Genomic DNA, 14,344 nt, shown 5'->3' with positions numbered 1-14,344 from the left:
GGGCCATTTCCTGCATAATCCTTTCCAAGAGGGACTCTACCTCATTTGGATGCACTTCCAGCGTCTTCTCAAAGATAAGACTCCTTGGCATCTACTTGTTTAAACAAAACCGGTGACTTCTTGGTTTGTTAAATGTATACAGAATATCGACAACTTTTGAATTAGGCATATCAATAAGAAATAATGTAGGGTTGAGTGGTGGTGGTGCTCACCTTTAAGCCCAGCACCGGGGAGGCAGAGGCAGGTAGATCTCTCTGAGTTTAAGGCCAGACTGGTTACAAAGCTACACAGAGAAACCTTGTCTCGGAAAAAAAAAAAAAAAAAAAAAAAAAAAAAGATTTAAACTGGGCAAAATAATGGAGGTAACTTAACCAATACATACCTTGGAGTCAGCAAACAATAGGGTTTATTATTGCTAAGTAAAATTTTCAAAGAGCTTTAGTTTGGGGGAAATGTGTTATACTGTGAAGCAAAGCCATTAAAATGGTTGGGGTTCCTTTTGAGTCTTCTTCACCCCATGTTTTGATTCTTACAGAAACAGGCCTCCTTATGCCTCTGTAGGCTGGCTTCCCAATTTAAACTCCTCAGTGTGGTGTAGTTTTGATGAGATGTAGAACTTTAGTCCTAAGGAGAGCAGACTGAGTGCAAATACAGTACTGGGCAGGGAAAGACTGACAGAAGTTTCACTTCTAATCTTGGGCCCAACTTTTTATGCTGAGGAAATTGTTTCCAAAAGTTTAGTGCAATCTCAGTTCCACAGTCCCAGAAAGAAAATATAATCCATTTAGGAAACATTGTCTATGTCTGAAAAAAAGGCGGGTGGGGACTGTGTCTGCAGAGCAAGTCTGGGGGATGTTTGATTAAAAAGGTAAACCCAGGAAGATGTGGTACCTAGGCTCTTTTAGATTGCTACAAGAGCCACTCTACTTCTAGGGACCCTCAAAAAACAAACTTGCACTGAGGCGCTCGGGAGGTGCTCAGGAAAACAGGAGAGGCTAAGTGCCGCTGGCGTGGAAGAAAGGCGTGGCAGGATCTCAGGACGCCAACTGAAGCGGTTGAAGCTCCCAGGGAGGGCGGCTGGAAAAACCCTGGCGTGGGGAGCATTCACCCTGGAGACCGCAGGAGGCGCGGCCCCGCCCTTCCTAGCCCCGCCCAAGCTAGCGTGGGCCAATGGGAGAACTGGATGTTAGCGTGTGGGAGGCGATGCTGGGTTGCTACAGCGGGAGCTGGGCGGCGGCGGGTGCAGCCTGAGGATCCTGAGGCGGTACGCCATGGAGGGCCAAGAAGGTGAGACAGGAGGGGATGCGGCCGCGGGGCTCGAGCGGGCGGAGCGACCGGGGCCGGGACTCCCGGGGACAGTGCGGCCGGACGGCACTGCGGCGAGGTCCCCGCGGCCGCCGATGCCCGGGCCGGAGTTGTGACCACGGGCTGCCAGCCGCGCACGGTCCCCGGCTTTCCCGCGGGGTCGGAGCCCCTCGTCCTCTCTCCTGAAAGGCCTTCCCACCATTTTCTGACCCTTCCTGACCCCCGAATTCCTTTGGGTAGTCAGCGACTCTGCTCAGGTTTTATTATCTTTGCAAAGTGTTCTCGGCTAAGGTCGGTGACGTCCGGGTCGCCAGCCCTTGCTGGCCCCTCGGGACTCGCCCCGCCTCCGGCGAGCCCCGGACACACACCTTGGACATTCCTAGGTGGCCTTCCTTCCGTTCCTACCGCGTCTCGGTCGGAGAGATGCCAGAGCATCTCCAAGGAAGTGTCCCTGGCCAGCTCTACACCAGGAACAATAGCTCCAGCTTGATGGTTTATTCACGAGCACTGACTAAGGAAGAGCCAGCGTTGTTTCCCTATCTTCGCTTTTTCCTGGTGCTGTAACCATGGCTTCAGATTTTGCTTTGTTCCCTGTTCTTCCACTTTTTCTCCCTTTTCACCCATTTAATCCCATGTAAGGACAACTTTCACTTAAAAACAAAGGGAGGGAAAAAAAAAACAGCTTAGCAGTGGTAATAACAGCTTCTAGTTTAGTAAAAGACAGTAAACCCTTCTGATAAACAAGCTTTCAGATTTTTTTTTTATCTTATTAAAAAAATTCTACCACTTAACGTACTTGGAATGAGCAGGGGCATCGAGCCCTTAATTTTCTTGTATTATAGTTAAATGTTTCAGGATGTGTTATGCAGTGAAGAGTGACAACTGACAACTTTTTTTTTTTTAATTTTTCAGTGATTTAAGTGCACCGGAAAGAAAATGCGATAGTATGATTATGAATTTTATTTCATAGTTTTATTTTGCAATGAAACCTCACCAAATATCTCGAAGGTGATAAAGAATTTCAGTTGACTATTTATGTAGTGTACCATTCAACTTTACATGGAATGAGAAATTGTAATGACAGCATGCCTTCCTTTCAAAAATCTTTTTTTTTTTTTTTTTTTGGGTGGGGGAGACTCCTGCAGGCAGCTTATTTTAATTATTTTAAACTATACTGGTGTAGAGACTGTATAGAAAACATGGTTGAAGCATGGGTTCCAGAATTTTTATCTTTTTATCACAGTGCATGAAGAGTGTTTTATAACACTTTCCAGATTTTTACTGATTGACATTTACAGTGATGGAAATATTAACCCAAGGGTTTACTTATTCATCCTATGCATGCAAAGAATAAAATTGTCAAGGTTCTATCCATTCTAAGAATCTTCACATTTTAAGCTGTGCTGATATTACTGTTGCAGTCTAAGTCAGAAATTTTGGAAGTATAATTGAAAAACTATCCTAATATTCAGTCTGTCTCTCTCTCTCTGTCTCTGACTCTCTCTCTCTCTCTCTCTCTCTCTCTCTCTCTCTCTCTCTCTCTCTCTCTGTGTGTGTGTGTGTGTGTGTGTGTGTGTGTGGTGTATTCTGTACAGATCCTGGTGTAAATGGAATGAGCGTGATTTATGAGTCTGGTTTAAGTTAAACAGAACCAACCCTTTAACTCTTTGAGGGTTTTTTTTTTTTTTCTAACAAAATAAGATGCCATCATTAAATGTTCTTAATTGTAATGAATTAGGTTGAAATATAAGAAAATAGTTCTTTTTGTCTGGCAGAACAGCTGAATACTGGCGATTTCAAGTATTTCAACATAATAAAAGTTCAGAGTGTTCTGCTTAGTGGAAAACTGCACTGTTTTTGGCTTCAACTACACCCCACTTTCCTTAAAAAAAAAAAAGTCCGTTCCTATTTCACATTTTGCAGTTTAAAACTTTTGAGTCTTCAGGATACCATTCATTAATTTGTTCACCCACACATTCACTTAGTTATTCAAGATAGCTTTTGTCCATATTGGAAGTTATAGAACAATGTAGGGTTTAAAATCCTCAAGTGTGCTTACTGTATCTTTGTTATTGAGCATAAATAATTGTTGACATTTGACTTATGCTTCTAGTTGAAAGTAGTTACTGGTCTGAAAAAAATTTTTCAAAGCTATTCTTACTCTTTTAAAGCAAATTTTAGTTGCTTACATGTGAATCATACCATTTATGTTATTTTTGATTGTCTGGGACTTTTATGTTGCTGGAATTGTCACAAAGTGAATTATTGAATTGCATACTGCATTTGAAACCAATGTTGTTATAATTTTGTGTAATCCATAACAGAACTTTTGCATGGCTTGAATAATTAGAGAAAAGCCTTTAATCCCTTTTCATGTAAATGTTGTACCTTGGATGTATTTAAAGAGCTTAGAAGTAATTTTAGAGTTGGGACCTTCTAGTTTCTTATAAATTTATCATCCATAAGATTGAGGAGATAAAATCTAAGATTATCCTCACAGTATTGCCATTGCCTGTAGGGAGACACTGTAACCCCACCCCCAGGTAACCTGGGGGTGAGGGGAAGTCTAAGGTGACATCAGGAAGGCTTCTTAAGGGACCTCAGAGCAGACACGAGGACTGCCCCTTCTCCTTGCCCATCTCCCTGCTCCCTCCTCCTTGCTCTGGCCTTGCTGCCCTGGCACCCTTGGCCTGCACTTGGCTGGTGTATCCAAATAAAGAGACCTTTGCCCTATTGACGCTGGTTATTCACTCCACACAGGTCACCCAACGTGGGGATATGGTTATAACAATTATGGCAGACATTAGGCAGTCCAATCTTCTGGACTGCTGCATTTATTATCTTAGTATTGCCATTGAAACTTAATTACAAGTCCCATTGGTCTTCTTTGTTGTAACACCCACCTAGTAGTCTGCCATCATGCTTTGTTAATGTTTCTCTTTTGTTTTAACTTAGCAGAGATGTGTACTGGTTTACTGAATAACTATTCATCTTTGTTAGTAACATTCATTTATTTGTCCTTGTTGTGGCTTTAGATGGATTCTGAGTTGCAGTTCAGGTTTTTCATGGCCAGCAGGGTTTAAAGAAGCTTTTATCTAAATTTTTATTTTTTCCTTGTTCTTGTCTTTTTTATTTTGTGTCTCATTTGGGAATGTATATTTATGAAAATTTATTTTATTTTTTTTGTATGAGTGTTTGGGTTATATGTATGTATGTTCACCGTGTCTATGCCTAGTGCTGACAGAGGTGAAAAGGAAGCATTAGATCCCCTAGAACTGTAGTTAGTGACAGCTGTGAGCCCACATGTGGATACTGAGACCTGAACCCTGGGTTCAGTAAATACTCTTAACCATTTGGACATCTCTCTAATCCACAGTAGGGTATAGTATTCAAATCAGAATCTCAGTTATTTCAGCTATAAAAAGCAAAGTTATTAAACATTAAACCATGTTGACTGTATTAAGTATTAAACATACACAGACAAAAACATTAGTTAAACGCTAAGTGCATGGAAGTTCATATTTATTGAATGGATGAATAAAGAAGCATGTTAGATGTTTAAGGGTATCAGTTATAGCTGAAACATGTCATGCCATCTCTCCTGGCCTACAAGCTGAGGCCCAAATAACTGTGCCCAAGACAGACTGGAAAAGCAGACTTCAAATTGTGTGTGTGTGTGTGTGTGTGTGTGTGTGTGTGTGTGTGTGTATATATATATATATATATATATATATATATATATGTACATATGTACATATGTATATATGTATATATATAATATAATATGTATATATAATATGTATATATATGATGAAGATTAAAACTATGGCAAATATAAAGGGAAGTACAAGAGAGAATAAACTTGGAAGGTATTTTAGAGATTGGGAAATGAGATGACCTTTTGGTGCAAGAGAGAAGAAAGTTTCCTGATTTGGTGCCTTTGGCTTTAGAAATGTGTTTGCAGTATGTGGGAGTATCAGATATAAAATAAACAAACCTCACAGTTAACTTGGAAATTATTTATTTGAAAATTTTAGTGGTTATCACTAGCAAGCAGGAGCCATTGCCTAGACAAATTATAACTAACAAAGTGAGAAAAGAAACTACTTCTAAAATCCCATGTTTCAGGATTGGTAAAATAGGAAATTGGGTGGGCAAAGTCTTTAAAAAAGTTTTAACACTCCCACCCACCCAAAAAAGTAATGTGGAGGAAGACACTAATATTTATGAAGAAACAAATGAGCTAGAAGAAGCTTATAGTGTCTGTTACGATGTCTTTACACCAAAGCTGCCTGAGCCCTGCTGCCACGTGGGAGCTTCCCACCAGGCCACCCAAGTTCCGTCCGCTGCCACATTAAGGTCCCAAGTCACACACAGAGATTTATATTAGGTACAGATGCTGCTTGACCAAAGACTAGGATTTCTCATCTGCTAGCTCAGTCTTAATTATCATAAATCTATATATTTTATAAGACTTATCTTATTGAGGATGCCTTCCAATGGTGTCCTCTTCCCCAGGATCACATGGCGGCACTGCAGAGAAGAGAGCAGGAGGAAAAGGAAGAGCAAGAGAGCCACTTCCTGCTTGTCCTTGCTTAAATTCTGAATCTGCCTGCTATGTCACTTCCTGCCTAGATCACCAGACTTCTCTTTCCTACATTTCCCAGAATTCTTCTCAACTCCTAGTCCCACCTATCTTGCTTTCCTATTGGCTAACAGTACTTTATTCAACAACCAATAAGACAAACATATACACAGAAGGGCCTCCCCTATCAGAGGAAGACACTAATATTTATGAAGAAACAGATGAGCTAGAAGAAGCTTATAGTATCTGGGTGTAGGTAGGAAATCTAGTACTAACCTGCCAAAGGATTGGGAAGAAATACAGAAGCCTAAAGAGGAGAACAGTGAAGGTTGAAAGATGTATGAAAAAGAGGCAATTAAACATGACATTAGTAGATCAATGGTGAGTACTTACTAGTTCTTAGTCTGTGTTGTTGTTATTATTATTATTATTATTATTATTATTATTATTATTAGCTTTCCCTGCTCTTATCTGCTTCCCAAAGATAGCCTTGGCTATCTTCTTTTCCATATTCTATTGTTTTCTTCTTTATGTGGTTAATTGTCTGACATTTTAAACATTTGTTTCTACTTACTTTTCTTTCTAGTATTTGAAGAATAGGGTCTCTGTAAGATTAGGAATTTTGTTTTTGTTTCATTTTATTCTTTTGCTTTTAGCTCCATATGTCATAGAACATATCTTATGCCAGAAAATCAAATTAGTATTTGTTGAATCAAGTAAGAGGCCTATTTTAATATAGTGGATAGGCTTAGAAAGTGTGCCTGTAATCATGTAGGGAGAGAGTGAGAGTTAGGGACTAACCAGTGTAAGTATTTGAAAATATACTACTCAGAACATTGGTCTTAAATATTTCTTGGGTTTAAGAATGATGAAATGGGTTTAAGAAAATACCAGCACTCTGCATCTTTTTTTCCTTAATTGAGGAAGAAAACTCATTTAACTTTGTTTAATATAACATTTCATTGTGTTTTTGTATGCTTTAAGATTTGCTAGATTTTGTCACTTGAGAGCTTAGTGGAGTTTGCATAACTCAGAAAGTATGAATATTTATATAAGGTAAAGCATTTATTATATAACATCCTAATCACAAATTTTAAGTAGACTTAATGTATATTATCCATATGTAATAGGTGACCCTATCCATATGATTAGTTACATATTTATTTCTAGTTCAACTGGTAAGGACCTCTATCAAGGAGAAAGAACACATTTTCTTTGGTATAGATCCTTTTACATTTTCAGTTCTCTGTCTGGACACCTGGTAGCGACTTCATCATCATAGTGCGTACTACATGAGGTGTTTATTTTCCATACTGACTTACTCATTCTTATATTTGAGGAAATTAAAAAATACAAGAGAATGAAGTGTTTTGTTATCCATTTATATTTCCTACTGACGTAGTTGTGATGCTTTGCTATATTTTGGTATGCTGTAGATAAAAACGAACCACATGCGTCATCCTTATTTTATACCACAGAGCTGAAATTTAAAGTTAGATAATATAAGATAGATTTCAGTTACTTTTCTACTACACTGAACTACTATTACTGTTAAATCTTTTAAATGGTTTTATAGAACAAAGTGTGGCTTCTGGTTTTTGAGACCTAGTTTATTTGTCATAACCACATATTTAAGTTTTTAGTAGGTCTTGATAGCAGTAGATATGTACATGTTGGTGAATTAGGGAAATTAGAAATGTGTATTTTTCTTATTTTTAAAGACTTTCCCCCCTTTTATTGAGGTTATTACCTGTGGTGGTTTAAATGAGGATGGCACCCCCATATTTTTAATACTTGGTCCCTATTTGGTGGAACAATTTGAGAAGGATTAGAAGGTAAGGTGTCCTTGCTGGAGGAGCTCTGTCACTAGGAAGCTGGCTTGGAGACCTTAAGGACATGTTATTCCCAATTACAGCTTTCTCTGCCTCTCAGTTGTTGTCTCAGGAGGTGAGCTAGCACCTACCTACCTGCCTGCCTGCTGCCGTGCTCTCCATCATAATTGTCATAGACTCACCCTCTGAAACTGTAACCCCCCCCATAAACTCTTTCCTTATAAGGTGCTATGGAAATAATATCTTCACAGCAAAAGAAAAATAATTGAGACACAAATTGATACCAGGAAGTGGACTATTGCTCTGACAGGCCTGACTGTTGTTTGAAGGCCTGTGAAAGACTTTGGGACTTTGGACCAGGAAAATGATGTAATGTGACTGTGGGGTCTTATGGACCATCCTAGTTTGGAAGACAGTAGTGCTCCCCCACCCCACCTGTGGTTATCTGAAGATGAGCATTCTCAGCTACTGCCCTAGCACCATGTCTGCTCTCATGCTCCCTGATAGTGATGGATTTACCCACTAAAACTACAAGCCCCCAATAAACTCTTTGCTTTATAAATTGCCTTGTTAATGCCTATTTACGGCAGTAGAAAATTAACTAAGATATTAACTCTCCCCTGCCCCTTGAAACAGGGTCTTGCTAAGGAGGCTAAACTGGCCTCTAGGGTGCCAGGATTGTAGGAGTGTATCATACATAGCCTGAGATTATTGCTGCTATATACATTCCTTTTTATGTTTTTTTTTTTTTTTTTTTTTTTTTTTTTTTTTTTTTTTTTTTTTTTGTGACAGTGATTCTTCTTTCCCTTGAAGACATTTTGAACATGTTTGATGACTTTTGAGAATTAATTCCAGAAATTAGATTTTATCATATGGTAAACCTATGGCAGCCATTAAGTTTTAAATTTTTTATCAAAAACAGGAGAGGTGATTTCATTTTTTCTGAATTGAATAGAGAAGTAAATAAGTGGATTGTGCCCGCTTTATGAGAGAAATGGTTGTGTTGTTCACCCTTGTGCTCCAGTATGCATCTGATAACCAGTAGGTACTCTAATAGCCACTCAGGCCATATCAGTGAATTGAATTCATTTTTTCTGAATGCTTAACTGGGAAAGGAGTGTGTGTGTGTGTGTGTGTGTGTGTGTGTGTGTGTGTGTGTGGTGTGATTAAACCTGTGGTATTAGGCATACTAAGACCTACCACTGGGGGCCGGAGAGATGGCTCAGCGGTTCAGAGCACTGACTGTTCTTCCAGAGGTCCTGAGTTCAATTCCCGGCAACCACATGGTGGCTCACAACCACCTTGAATGAGATCTGGTGCCCTATGCTAGCGTGTAGGCAGAAGACTGTATACATAATAAATAAACAAAATCTTAAAAACAAACAAACAAACAACAACTTTCTACTAAGCCATACTTGCAGTCTCAGGAATTAATTATTATTAGGTTTTGCTTTGATGGACCTAACAAGTACATAAGGAGAAATACACTTTTAAGCAAGTGAACTGTGAGATTTTTTTTTAAAACATTTACACTGTTTAATTTTTAAACCATTGCTTTATATTTGAAAGAATATATGAAAACTTGAGAAGCCTAATAGATTATTAAGCATGTTCTGTTACTGTGACTTGTTAATTTAAAGAAATTCTTATCTTAATGAACCTAACAAAGTTCTGTGTGGAAACTACTTCAGCTTTCATAGTCCACGTCAGTGAGGTTTCTCCTGAGTAACCCATTTTTATACCAGTGTTAGCGATAGAAAACACTGGATGAATCTTTTTAGATTTGCTTTTCTAATGTCCAGCTTCACTACTATCCAGACATCTCACCTCCACCTGGGATTAATTACAGTCACTGTTCCCCAGTGAAATAGAGCAGTGGGATACTAGGCAATTTGAGAACCATCATTCCCCTGTGACTGCATTTGAACAAAACTTCTTACTGGTTTATTTTGGATCACTATATTGTTTTTCTGTGGACTCAATCAAAGGACATAGTTTATGGAGTCAAATTGTGGGATTTTTTTTTTTTTTGAGGAGTTTGGTACATTGAACAGAAAATATTTTTCTAGTTTCTCTTTACATAAATAAAGAACTTTCACAATCAGTGAAGTTTCAACAGAAGATATGTGAGTAATTTTATAGGTTTGCAATTTTTAGAAAATTACTGGTATGAAAGTAAGTTTAGATTTAATACTTAGATAGAAAATAAATAAATCAGTTGAATAGTGTCCCCCAAAATATAGTTATTTTTGTTTCAAACCATTTCAGCAATAAAGTTTGTGTCATGTATGATAAGCTACTTAACAGTATACAAATTGTAGCTAGCTATCATTTAATTAATTGTGCCCAATGAGTTCAGACTATCTCAATGTAAAAGTCTAATGGATGATTTTAATGTAAGTATCCTATGCATGTATAAAAATGAGTAATTCACAGTATATATGGCATGCAGTTTACATAACTACATGATCTCTTTTTTATTGATTGATTAGTTTTTCCAGACTGATCACAGTATAAATAGATGATCTTAACTTTGGGTATTTATATTTTGTATTGTCTGTTGATAATAAAACAAGATTCCTTTGATTGTCACCCCCAGATAAGCTCAGGATGATTAACTACTCATTGGTGATGGTTCTTCATGCCTTGGAGTTATTATTAAGATAAATCTGATTCTGAATTCTTTGTATTTACAGTAAATATAAATAATTAAAAGAAAACCATATGTTTCCAACAATATCAATTTAGTTATCCTTGGATTATCATTGTTATATGTGTTCTGTTGTCTTTTAGGTCACTGATAACTCTAAGCCTTAGACCATTTTAATTGATAATTTTGCTCATTTTGAAGTACAACTTTTTTGGTTTTTTGAGACAGTTTCTCTATGTAGCTTTGTACCCTGTCCTGGAACTAGCTCTTGTAGACCAGGCTGATCTTGAACTCACAAAGATAGGCGTGCCTTTGCTTCCCAAGTGTTGGGATTAAAGGCATGCACCACCGCCTGGCAAAGCACAACTTTTAAATAAGAGCTCCCAACTCACCTGTAAGACCTGAGAGACAACATTAAAAATTAAAATTTTGCAACTTGAGTTATGAAAGACTTTTAATTGGATTGTTTTATGTTTTAGAAAATGGAAGTGTTGTCCAGGTTGGAGAATTGTTGCCCTGTAAGATCTGTGGAAGAACATTCTTTCCATTAGCACTGGTGAGTAGATGGAGTCTAGCCTGTGTGCACTGGGACCCAGTAGACTTGTGGTAGTTTCACGCTTGAGGACCGTTGTTGTGGCTGAAGGTTATGGAACATTCACAGAGGGTAATCTTTGAGGATGAGTTTCATCTGAAAATGGCTAAACTTCTGAACTCCACTTTTATACGCCAAATCTTCCAGCTTTGTAGGAATATTATGAGATAGAAACACAATACACAAATCTAAGAGGCAAAGCACCTCATAAATACAAATGAGAATGTATTAACAAACTGCTATAATCTCGAGAATTTGCTTTAAAAGTACTCCAGGAACAGGAATTGTTGAGAAGTAAGTTTTCTTCAGTTTTAAGTCATCCAAAGCAAAGGTTTTGTTGTTTCAACAATATAAAAGTACAGCTAAAAATATGTTAATGTCATCTTATTAGCATACAGAAATTAAATAGAAGCATGTTTCATTAATGATGATAAAGTTACTCAGATATATAAAATAATAATTATGCCTTTGTATCTTTTTCAATCTCAAATATAAATGTGCAGTTATTAGTAATCTAATATTAATGTTTAAACTATCAGTCTGCTAACTGGAGTTCTGGCACAGTCTACTGTGTATCTTGCAGTCTACTTCTGTTAAAGAAAGGGTGGAATTAATGCTTGAAAATGTTCTGATTAATATACCTTCTAAATAATGGTGGCCTTTTTGGTAATCATTTGTACATTCAGCAGTTTCTTCACAAAGGATTTTCAAAATATACCACTTAGATTCTATAGAAGAAAACAAATGTTTATTCCTGAATTAAATATTTAATTAAATTATGTAAAAGTTTAAAACTGCGACAGTTTGTATAATATAGTTTCTAAGTAGGCACCGCATACCCTTGACATATACTGCTAACTTTCCAAGAACAGACATATTTGAGAATACTAGAAAGTTACCTGCTAGCATTATTTCCATTACTTAAGAGTAAAATAGAGTCAAAAGTAATGGTTAACATCTGTAATCCTAGTGCATGGAAATCCAAAGAAGGAAGATAGCTGAAAGTTTTTAAGGCCATCCTGAGCTATAGTGTAAGTCTGTGTCAAAAGAGAGAGGGGAAAAAAAGCACTTAAAGAATTTATGCTAGGTGATGAAGAAATGATCCAGCAGTTAAGAACATTTGTTGCCCTCGCAGAAGACCCAGGTTGTTTACAGGACCCATATTGATGGTGTCTTTCAACCCTTTATAACTTCATTTCCAAGGAATCCTGCAACCTCTCCAGCCTCTGTAGATACCAGGCATGCATGTGGCACACACATACTCTTACGCGTACATGCTCACACACATAAAAGTACATCTTCAAACCTTTTATTTAAGAGCATTTATAGTCTATAATGTTTATTGGAATAAAGCTAAATCAAATACAAATAGATAGTGGGCCTCAGGACTAAATAAGCCAATTTTCTTTTTCTCAGACAAACATCATAGTGCCATTTTCATGAGCACTTACTGAAATGCAAAGGGAACAAAGGTGCATTGAGCACACCCACGTCAGCAAAATTTTCCATGGTGAATGGAGATTTTTTCCTTATAGAGGACAGGTTATTTGGAAATTAGCTAAGATAATTTTAAGTGTCCTTAAAATGAACAAATGAGTTAGCATTTATTAACAAAACCACTTAGATATAGATGAGTACACACTACAAGAAAAGTGTTAGATGAAGAAAGCAAGCTTGAGTTCTGAATGGAGGGAAAGGTTTTGAGTTGTAGGAGAGAAGGGATAACTGTATAGGAAGGACACAAATGACCACTGTTTGTTATTTTGGGTTAGTGTTATTCACCTAGTTTTATGTTACTCTATGTAATCCAGCTACCAGTGGGGCAACTTTTGTGACCCCAAAACCGAATCTTTCCTTGAATGATTTTTCTCATCTATGTTTTGTGTTTACTAAGGATTTTTCACTGAAATAGCTTTGAATTGTTTCATTATTGCTTATTCTTAGCAACAGTGAAAACTAGAATATTAAATGACTTCTGATAAAATTTTAGAATAGCATTTCTCTATAGTTTCCTGGAACATGGAAGGGGAGAGAGAGAGTAAGACACAGAGAGAGTTAGAGAGTTTGTATGTGTGTGTTTTAAAATGTAATTAAGGAAACATCAATTTTCCCTTGTTGGTTTATTAATGTGGTGTGTAGGCTGGACTAAATTTTTAGTTTTGTGGTCTTCTGTATAAAAGAAAATATGCTGTATTTCTTCATTTTAACAGAAAAAACATGGACCCATTTGCCAGAAAACTGCCACTAAAAAAAGGAAGACTTTTGATTCAAGCAGGCAAAGAGCTGAAGGAACTGATATCCCCACAGTCAAACCTCTTAAACCCAGGGTAACTATATAGACTTTGGAACAGTATGCATCTTGCCATTATACTTACTGAAAAAAATCATAATAAGTAATAGGTGTTATTCTAGGTAGAATATACAAAATTCCATGTTATGTGTTCAGAATAAATATCAGAAACCTAAAGCTTATTTTAAATAAAAACAGGTGAATGAATAAAGATGTCATTGATAATGGAAGTGTAAAATTATATGAGAAACTCTGGTTTCTGGTGGTCAGTCGAAGTGAAGCTGTATACAAGTGAAGCAGTATAGAACTTCACTTCGAGACAGTTTGAAACTGGACAAGTATTTGAGTGGCTTCCTTAAACTAGCTATGTACTGCTTTTCTTGTGACTTAACTTGAATAATAGATAAAATAAATTTAATAAAGTAATTTTTTTAAAGTTGAATTGGAACTGGAGAGATAACTTAGCAGTTAAGAATACTTGGCACTCTGTAGGAACCAGGTTCAGTTCCCAGCCCCTGTGTCCAGTAGTTCATTTTCTTAGACATTATTTGAACTTAAGCAAATATTTATCTTTGTTTTGCTGCCCATGAATATTTACAGGGAGGATGTGAGACTTAACTAGGGAGCATAAACCAATATTTGAAGGTTTTCATACTTGGTGCCGTTTACATGACTACATTAGCTAAAGTAGGTAAATTAGCCATTTATTTGAAACAGTATATATCATAGGTACAGAGGCTGTCGAAAAGAGTGAGAATCCCAGACTGTGATCTGGTTATGTAACATGCTGTGCTGACTAGGCAAGTTACATTATGTATGCTTCTGTTTACATGTAAAATTGTACAGTGTTGATAGAAGTTGTGTCTTAGGAGGTTATTGTGGACATTACATAAGATTGTAATATTCAAATGTTATTCTGCTTTTTTTTTTTTTTTTTTTTTTTTTTTGAGACAGGGTTTCTCTGTGTATCTTTGGACCCTATCCTGGCATTTGCTCTGGAGACCAAGCTGGCCTCGAACTCACAGAGATCCGCCTGCCTCTGCCTCCCGAGTGCTGGGATTAAAGGCATGCACCACTAACGCCCTGCCAT

The 14,344-nt window shown here is 37.3% G+C and overlaps 1 protein-coding gene across 2 annotated transcripts in view; it reads left to right on the top strand.

Moving 5' to 3' along the window:
• The first annotated feature begins 1,179 nt into the window (after window positions 1-1,179).
• The window catches only part of Zc2hc1a (zinc finger C2HC-type containing 1A), a 38,822-nt gene continuing 25,657 nt past the window's right edge, over window positions 1,180-14,344 (top strand). For both annotated transcript variants that reach the window (XM_027398783.2, XM_035439995.1), the window contains exons 1-3: window positions 1,180-1,287; window positions 10,852-10,928; window positions 13,175-13,291. In XM_027398783.2, the coding sequence (XP_027254584.1) occupies window positions 1,272-1,287; window positions 10,852-10,928; window positions 13,175-13,291 (210 nt within the window). In that variant the 5' untranslated portion in view covers window positions 1,180-1,271. The remainder of the gene's footprint in view (window positions 1,288-10,851; window positions 10,929-13,174; window positions 13,292-14,344) is intronic.

The sequence above is a fragment of the Cricetulus griseus genome, chromosome 2, assembly GCF_003668045.3.
Source record: "Cricetulus griseus strain 17A/GY chromosome 2, alternate assembly CriGri-PICRH-1.0, whole genome shotgun sequence".
Lineage (NCBI taxonomy): Eukaryota > Metazoa > Chordata > Mammalia > Rodentia > Cricetidae > Cricetulus > Cricetulus griseus.
This window is presented reverse-complemented; position numbering and strand designations above follow the sequence as displayed.